Here is a 9,721-nt window from a genome sequence, read left to right on the forward strand (position 1 = left end):
CGGCATAACTTTAGATCAGGACTCCCCAGGAAGTAGCGACAACCTTATTTGTTGAATTCCCAACTGCCTCTCCCGATGTACATTTAACTTACCTTCTGATCCCTTTGTACCAAAGATTTATCGGATATCGGAAAATTGATTAGGAATCGAATGGAATTTGGAACCGAAGCTGCATTTAGATATTGTCAATGAAAGAATACCGAATGCCCAGGAGATCTTCAAAGTTTTCTTTAGAGTATATTCCCACGTCCTGGATGAGACTGAGAACCATTCGTAACGTTAAGGTAATTTTTACGGAGAATTTCAAAACAGCACGAGTTTATTCAAAATTGCTTTTGTACTTTTGTAGAAGCACTCAACGTAGAATATTTGCAAGTGCATTTCATTCGCCGGTTACCGAATTGCAGTTGCAACGAGTTTCGGAGCTTACGTACGTCGTTGTGGCGTCTTGCAAATGGACAAATGCCAATGAGGAGCTATATTGAATCTGCATAAGAGGCAGTTCAATTCTACGAGTTGTACGATACCGAACTGACGAAGACTTAGATAATCATTGTCGGAGTTCTTGCGAAAATTTTCTACGTCATATTTTTTCATATTTCATGTCATGTCTTTTAAGACCTGTTTTTGGTATTCAATGGAGGCAGTGATGAGAATGCCTGGGTGAGATTCCGTGGATGGCAGATGTCTCCGATGCTGTGTCTGCAATGAATAACGTTTACGTAATTATATACGTCACGGAATGATCGATTATATTCTCCTTAGGCGAATTTTCGGACATTGATAAGTGTATTCATGTACGTACCTACGCCTAGAGCTTGTGGGTAATATGTATAACGTGATGCATTATTTGAGGACCATTATTTGAAAGCAGATTCGAAAGGTGATTAGGTGCTGTTAAACACGGACTTTTGATCGAGTTAACGGTCCAGTAATTATGATAATTACTGCAACGAGTCACGTTACAAATGCAAGAGCAAAGAATGTTAATGCTAACTCTATTGCAGTCTCATCGTATGAAAGAACGAGAGGTACACACTTTCAATGTAATTAATTAAACTCGTTATCGTAATTACTGAATAACGAAGGGGCCATTAGGAGAAAAGACTTTAGCTACACTTATTCTGCTTACTTGATTTTAATACGGTGTAGAGTTTACGTAAATCTGCAGCAGTTCAGGTTATCATAGAGAATTAACATAAACTGTTTTACCGACGGAAGCGCGTCTAATTTCCTTCCGTAAAAAATTCCTTGTCTCGAATATCGATTAGTATGGTAAACTAGTCTTAAGCTTTAAGACATTATCGGAAATTATAAATATCTTGCAATTAAATGCAACTTATAAATAACAATCGCTACCAGTGCGTTTTAAGCGTCTATTCAGAGAGAATTATTAAGTTGCATGTCACAAGTAAGAAAAAGGGGGAATAACAGAGAGAAAATCAGCCCCGCGTCGCTGCGTTAGAAAACGAGGAAATGGGGAAGAATGAAGGGGCGGTGTAATTAACGAGAAAAAAAGGGTGAACAAGGAGAGAACGCCAAGGGACGCGATACTTTGAATGCACGTCGTATAACTATGCGAAGAGTCGTTTCTTAAAAGGAGAGAATTTTTGGAATTACCAAACGCCAGTCCCTTAGCAAATTTGCCGTTATTATTTGGAACGTGTTACTTCCTTATTCAATTGCCTTGGGTGGATTGTTTGTTTTCGCAAATATGCCTTCACCGCGTTCCTTCTAATCTGGATCCTTTCACTTTTTAGCCCAGTTCCATTGTTAGACACCGACGCCCTGGCTGTCACGGTTCTTGAACATTTATAATTAGCTACTTGCTTTACGTCGATTGGGATCTTGCGCCTTTTTTTCTTTATTATTTTTTCTACCTCCTTTACACAACCATTCGGTTTTCCTTCAAAGATATCAGGCACCAGTTAGTCCTTGCTATTTTCAATTGTTTCCCCGAGTAGGATATCTAGCTGGGATTTGTCCCGGGAGACGTAGAAGGATTATATCGTGGTATCATCTTGTACAGAGTTAATTGTTCAGAGCTGCTTTGCTCGTCTGGATTTCCATAGCAAATATTCCCAGTTTAACCTGAGGACTATAGGACTGAACGATAGGAATCATGAAAATGAAAATCTAGTATTGGACAATTTCAATTTTGACTATCCTTACAGGTTTGCCTAAAATTGATTAACGCGATAAATGCATAAAAAATGTAATAAAATAATTATATATAGCTACATGAAAGTATCATCGATGTTTAGCAAATAGAAAATAATTTTAGCAAAAATCAACCCGTTTTACTTACCACTGAAATTTCTTTCAGCGAAAGTTCAGATAGAGAGATCAAAAGTCATTTACATATATCCTAAAAAATTCCGATCTCATTCCCACTTGATCGAATGACGTGTTACGTAGCAGATCGAGTATGATTAATAAATCCTTGACTCTCCTTTAAAGATCGAAGCACCTTACTCATACCTTTTCCTTACCATCTCGTAGAATTATCTATCTGTACTATATCGGTATGTACATACTTCTGAGAACGTGGGCGTTCCTGAGTGCGTTCCTATTTCGCTTACGGCATCTAGGAATACGTATTTGCGACCTCGAGAGCGATCACCAGTCGCAAACACCTCTGAATTGGTCGAGCAAGGAATTCGTCATCGTGCAAAGCCAAGCATAGGCCAGCAGATCGGTCCTGTTAACCATTACAAAAGGTATAAAACAAAAATGATATTTAAAAAGCTTAAGTGGATTCGTGAGTGTTTGAAACATATAAAAACTGAAGTCTGAAAAGATGCATTTATAAAAAACCAATTACCCGTAATTTTCTCAATTTCAATTCCTTACCTCGGCATAATTATATAGTATATATACATATATAATTTACAAGTTACTTGGAAAATATATTCCTCATACCAGTGCACGAGTGGAAAAACTTGAGTCTCAAAGTTCAACTAATAAAATTACTAGAAAAAGGAACTAGTGTACACTCTACTATTATAAGCTATGCTAATCGTATAGTTTGTTGGTATATGTTGTCCACTCTCTAGATTATTTAGTCATCGATCCAGAGTCGGCATCCAAGTGGAAACCTTGGATATTGGTACATCTCCTCGTTGGAGGATGTAGTCATAAGGGAAGGAAGGAACTTGAATATCGACAGTAAACTCGTCGGATCGTGCGAAATTAAATTATTCAACTTTCCCCACTCGTAGCAAATGTTTTCTCTCCGACCAATGATACGGAGAGTCGTTAGTGCGGCCCGAAACTTCGCCGCGGAATTATAGCTCGTAGCGAGACGTTAAGTTTACCACTCGTGTTTTCGTTTGGTTTCACTTTAAATCGAGAAAACGACACGGAGGACAGCAAAATGTTTGTCAAAGTCTTTTGGCTGTTGGTGCTGTTGTGTGCTGTTGTAGGTTCTCTCGCCAAACCTACGATTTACAAGCGAAACGAGGATAATATTTTCGAGCCTGGTAAGTGTTTTTTATCTTTTATTTATTATTTTTTCCAAATTTATTTATTGAGCGCGATACAATTTTTCTTAAATTCAATGCAACTTTGTTTATCCATTTTGTTACGTTATTTATTGTTTTATTATACGTAAGATGCTTTATTTATTTTTATACGATAATTCGTACGAGTTGTGGATAGTGGAGACATACTTAGTAAATATTATATTGTGACGATTGAAAATGTTATTTAAACAATTATAAGCGTTAACATTCTTTTAATATATGCTAGTCAATATTGATCATAAATATGCAATTGTAATTCTAAATAGTAATTAATCCATTTCGAATGATTCAGTTATTTTTTTACAAAAACAATATTAAGAAAATTTGATTTGAGCGTTGCCGTTCTACAAATACGTGGTCTGCTTTCTCTGCGTGTTCTAGACTTTCTAGGATATCCGATCCAACGATGAAATAGGGAATTTAACGAACAATGGACACCTTTACGACCGCATTGTGAAAACGTTTAATGAAACACGCGAACGAGTTGTTATAGGAATCTGTATAATTTTGCAGAAATTTTAATAATGGATCTTACGATAACGATAACAAGATTTATAAACGTATATCGACAATATCAAAATAATTAGATTTGTAAACAGGGTATGATTAATTTTCGCCAAAGTTTTTCCATTAAACAAAATATTTATTCAACCGCAAATCACACTTGCGCATTCGCTACGCAATGTCAGATATAGAAGTACTTCTAGAATTGTATGGAATGTCAATGTACTTATGTAAAAAAAAATCGAAAGTACTGATATACACGTATAACTGGTAGTGCAGCGTACATATGTATATGAATGGGGTCTTGGTCGGTTTCGTAGCTGCATGACCAAGTGAGTTCCAAAAACTTTCTCTTTAATTGACGATTGTAATTAGTACGTGAAACTGCTCTCTCTCTCTCTCTTTCTTTTTACCTAAGGACGATTGTTCGCCATAAAGAATAACGTGAAGCAGATATTTTCTGCGAAAAACTTTAATCGCATACATTTGAGGTTAAACTATATTTTTATATGAAAATTCAAGGCGCGAATATCATCGCCACTTTTTTGTATGTATGACGCTGTAATAATTTTTTATGACTCTTAAAAAACGAGATTCCGGCGTGGAAGTAATAGTTTATCCGTTTGCTTTTTTTATAACGTTTTAACATGATACTCTGGTTAAGAGCGAGGCATTCGGGTATTCGAGAAAATTCAAAAATTGAATTTGCATAGGGAATGATGACAGGTGGGAATAACGGGACGATGACGTCAGTACGCGTGGGTTTCGATTATAGCAAGGTAAGATAGCAGGAGAGTATATATGCTGATGGTGTGCCTCCTTATAAGAATATATACATATAATATTCATATATTTATGTTCTGAGGTAAAATATATACTTGAAGGAAATTTTGTGGAAGTCTTACTTTCGGTTTTAAGGCGTACTGACTTTTCAAAAATTTAGTTTACTTTTACTGTTTTACGCAAGGTTACGATTTTCTTTTGAAAAGTTTTGCACTTTTCAAATACAAATTGAGCGCCAGCAATAGCGAAATGATGGAGTCTTTATGAAATTTTGGGTATTGCATGGGCGTGGCACTTTTAATTTTTTACAATGCGATGTTGACAAACGATTTAATAATAAGGAACAATGCGAGGAATTTGTTCAGTTAAAATGTGACATTCTGAATTACAGGTGAAAATGGAACATCCAATGACGCTTTCTGATATAATCGAATTCTGCTTGTCGGGCTTGTAATTAAACAAGCTATTTAGTACTAGTAGGGTGACGAGTATAGGCTGTTGTAGCCTTGTATCTAGATAACGAGTACTCGTTAATGAAGCAAAGACAATTATTTTGTATGGGATTCATAACAGTGAATATTATCAATTACAGTGACAGATCTTTCATATAATGTGAAAGGCCGTTTTGACTTTAACCTCTTATGGTACGACCATGGGCTTACCATACTTGTAATTGTAATGAATGGTATCATTTTTTTTGCAGTAATGGTGCCAGTTTCGTCAACTGTTATCCCATTACCGGTTTACAAGGTTGGATATGGTTTCGGTTTTGTACCGAAAGATAAGAAGACACAATCATCCTTCAAACCGGATGGCGTGGTTAAGCTAATTACAGGTAAGGGGCGCAAGAAAATGTTTTAATACTATGAGAAAATGAATTTTGCAAAATATTGAAAAAGCTTTTTTCTCTCAAGTACAGGAATATCAATGCTAAGCCCTGTAGCTTGAGAGGTGTCAGTTTTATTGTCTTCTATTTTCTTGGTGAACATTTTTATTTGAGCATATAAAAACTCAGATATATTATTGTTGCACGACATTTCAGCCAAGAAAAATCAAGAGAAAAAAGCTTAAAATGATTGAAGATACAAGTTACGGACTCGTGGAACATTCTGCTTGACCCCGTTCGAATCACACGGTGATTTATGTCTTTACACCATAGTAGGATGAGTATGTGAGCGTAATAACGGTTGGTAATAGCTGGGCAATACAATGGACCAAGTTTTGTAAGAAGTGGACATCATATTAATTGCTGTCACGATTCGTTTGTTTAACGTGGCTCTTTGTTCGAATTAAGAATGATCATTCAATGGATCCAAGAGGCGCTTTTTAATTTTTAACTGAACATAAAGCATAAAGTTTCATTGAACAACAATAATACATTTACTTACCCTTAATATTATAATTATAAGCGTAATGTGTAACATAGGTAATTTAGTACCAGTCTATTTTTAAATTATATCAACTTACAGCAATTAATCAAAAACTATTTAGTATTGTTGTTTTCATACTTTGCATTTTAATTTTCTTAATAGAATGATTTCTTGTATCAGCATATGAAATCTATTTCTTTCTATTTTTTTAACATTATCTAGGTTGAGCATAGCTAGAAGCTTCACACCAAAAACTAATTTATGTCCGTGCCGATTTGTCCATAACAAGAATAATGTACATGGCTATTCAGGAGTGTTAAACCACCTGAACATGGTTCTACTATGGGAATTAATAGAAATCAAATGGACAGAACCATCTGAAGGTGGTTCAATAGTCTTAAATAACCTGTATAAAAAGTGCATCGAATATATTATAAGACAACAGTATCGAATATGACCTCAAAATGTTAATAATTATTTGATTGATATTTTGTATTCTGTATATCTTATAAGTAAGATAAATATTTGATCAGAACTTCATACTTACATTAATCTGTAATAACTGCTTTATAGAGAAGAAATATATTTTATATTTTTTTATTTTGTAATAAACTGACAGAGTTATTTCTAATATAAAACCATAGAACGTTCTGACTTACAATTATTTATAATTAATTACAACGAAATCTTGTACGAGATAATACTTAGTACAACAGAAAGGTACGCAATGAAACGTAGATTAGATATCGCAGTAGTGATTCCAATCTTAATAAACAAATTCTGTCAATTTAATAATTAAGAGACGTCCATGGCTTGTTCAGCTGCAAAAAATAACATTATATAAAAATAAGTGTTTTGATTGCTTTGCAATGTAACAGCAGAAAAGTAATTAAGAAAATAAGTTAATAATACTCACGCAATTCGTTAAACATAAAATCCTCTTGATACTCTTTCAAAAACTGTGAAGACCTGTTCTCATCCAGGAATAAAGAATAGACACGTTTCACATCCTCGATATTGACCTATAATTAAAATCAAGTTATTAAAAAGACCAGACTAGAGTACATACACTTGTATTAAGCTCATCTCAAGAACTTAGTACTGACCTCTGTACTTTTCCTCTTTCGACTAACGAGGGAAGCAGTAGTGATTAGTTGAATAGCGTATCTTAAAGAGGTTTCCAACGCAATCCTCGTAAGTACAGTTAAGGCATCATCCGCCATTTCGCAATCCTCCTCCTCGCATCTAATTTTTAAAATTTCCTTCAACTCTTTCTCTTGATAAGGAGTAGTTGGAACTATTATCATACGATCCAATAAATCGATCGGTATACCATGGGGACTCTTGTAATTCGTGCCTCTAATGCGCGTAATACCTACGATATAAAATAATAATTGTGAGAACAAACAATAATAATAAATAATAAAAATACGGTGAGGAATCAGAGACCTACCCCTGTTTGTTGCCATAATCACTACAGGAGCCATTTCATTTTCTAATGCACGATTCAGGAATGAGAAACATTCTATATCCAGCATGTGCACTTCGTCAATAAAGAGAACACCCGGTACAATTTCAGCTTTTCCTTCCTCCCGCCATTCAGCAACTTTCGCGTTTATTTGATCGCGAACTTCTGACTTTATTTCACCAGTGTCGCCAGAAAATAGAGCCAAAAATCCGTGGGTTCTACTGTTTATAACATCAACTTCGTGTAGAGTGACGGTATGCACAACTTCTTTGCGTTTTTGTAGTTCTCCTTCTGGACATTGCACAAATCGTGTTTGCGAACCAGTTGCATCATAATCACGAGCTCGTGTAAATGAACGACCCAGTCTATTTATTTTGCCAGTTGCTTTATCGATGGTAATAACGTCACCAGCTTGAACCTGAACAAAAAATTGGTCGAATAAGCTCAACCGTAAGAGTTATTGTTTACGCGAATTTGAAGTAATGCTATTATACCTTCTCCTTCATTAAACTGTCAATCATCTTATTCCCCAAATCATAAATGGTTTCCATTTCAGTAGTTTTTAATGTAAGTTTTCCTACTTTAGCACCAACCCCAGTTGCAGGCCTATCGACCTGAATTTCCACGACTTCACCTTCAATAATTTCTGTTTCTTCCTTAATTCTAACTCCAATTGATTTTCTTATGGCTTGAGTTAAAGCTTCTGTTTTGCTCATTTCTAATGAGTAAATTTCAGAGCCAGCCATAGATGTGAAAGGGGTATCTAAACCAAGAGCTTGAGCTAATCCCATGGCAATAGCAGTTTTACCAGTACCTGGCTGACCAGCTAATAAAACTGCACGACCTGCTATTTTGCCATCTTTAATCATTTCCAGGACAACACCAGTGGCACGTCTTGCCATAAGTTGGCCAACCATTCCTTGAGACACCTAGAGGTATAAAAACGTTAATAGATTCATGAGGTTTATTAGAACTCTAAATTACAAGACTGTTTTTAATATATACATTTCGTGGTTCTAAGCTGTCATCCAATCCTAAACCTCTGATGTGAGAATGAGCACCGATGCGCTCAATTCTAGTGATTTCTCGAACTTCCTGCACCTTTGCTGCTGCTGCTGACTACAAAAAATAGTTTTCATAAAAACAAACGAATAAGTATAATTATTGTATAATTATTCTGATTGGACATTTAGAATTACATAAATATAATTCTAGACTAAACTGCAGAATACGACTTCATCTCGAAGCTGACTGTGGATTGTTTAGTTTTTTTTAGATGAAGCTCTTCAAAAAGGACTCGTAATGTAGTTTTACCTAATTCTATAATAGTTATCTTGTCTTCTTGTCAGAAAAAACAAGCATAATTACTTTGTTAAAGTCATAGCTGGCTATTACTATGTTTAATCAATGAGACTACGTTACTATGCCAACTACTATTGACACAATCTGGAAAGTGCCTAAAGCTAAAAATGGAAATTATATAATTTTTAATATTTAAAATCTTTACTGTCTCTAATATCTAATTCAAATGACATGCTTTTGAAAGCATGAGTTTCCAGCATTACAGGTTATCTAAAACCAGCGCTCCATAAAAAGCATCAATAAAACAAACATTTCATTAAAACATTACACGCTAAAAGATAAAATAATATCAGATAAAAGAATACTAACGAAACTTGATGTCTAAATGAGTACCAATATTATAGATAAAGTTAAAAAATAAGTCCATATTTACCGCCATGTTTCACCAAATTTAACCGCACTTATGTATCTACGACACCAGAGAATATATATTATATGGAAGCGTAGGTCCCGTGTTAACATTTGGCAGAGGAAAAGTAATTTCACTTTTCTCCGGTAGATGGCGCGCCGGTGTATCAGTGTGCCACACATGTAAAGATTATGAAGCCACGCCTCTTGCGGTCGACTCCCTCGCACTCATGCTCACAGCCTATCGCGATCTCTTGTTTAGATTCATCTGCTTCCAACGCGGACGTGATAGTGCGTACTCGCTCGCATTACCGCATTTCTAATGTTTGGAATGATAGTGTGTTCTCGCTCATCTACGCGTC

At 35.4% G+C, this 9,721-nt stretch overlaps 2 protein-coding genes across 2 annotated transcripts; one reads left to right on the top strand and one right to left on the bottom strand.

Moving 5' to 3' along the window:
- Nucleotides 1-2,911: 2,911 nt before the first annotated feature.
- Nucleotides 2,912-6,793, top strand: LOC107270650. Its single transcript, XM_015745844.2, has 3 exons — nucleotides 2,912-3,482; nucleotides 5,515-5,646; nucleotides 5,854-6,793. Exons 1-3 carry the CDS (start codon nucleotides 3,377-3,379, stop codon nucleotides 5,880-5,882), a joined length of 267 nt encoding a protein of 88 aa, XP_015601330.1. The 5' UTR covers nucleotides 2,912-3,376; the 3' UTR covers nucleotides 5,883-6,793.
- LOC107270644 (ruvB-like 2) lies at nucleotides 6,763-9,509 on the bottom strand. Its single transcript, XM_015745835.2, has 7 exons — nucleotides 9,385-9,509; nucleotides 8,655-8,768; nucleotides 8,144-8,578; nucleotides 7,635-8,067; nucleotides 7,288-7,556; nucleotides 7,098-7,203; nucleotides 6,763-7,002 (listed from the first exon to the last, which is right to left on the bottom strand). The coding sequence occupies exons 1-7, from the start codon at nucleotides 9,388-9,390 to the stop codon at nucleotides 6,977-6,979; spliced, it is 1,389 nt and encodes a 462-aa protein (XP_015601321.1). The 5' UTR covers nucleotides 9,391-9,509; the 3' UTR covers nucleotides 6,763-6,976.
- Nucleotides 9,510-9,721: the final 212 nt, after the last annotated feature.

The sequence above is a fragment of the Cephus cinctus genome, unplaced genomic scaffold, assembly GCF_000341935.2.
Source record: "Cephus cinctus unplaced genomic scaffold, Ccin1 Ccin1_scaffold0080, whole genome shotgun sequence".
Taxonomy (NCBI): domain Eukaryota; kingdom Metazoa; phylum Arthropoda; class Insecta; order Hymenoptera; family Cephidae; genus Cephus; species Cephus cinctus.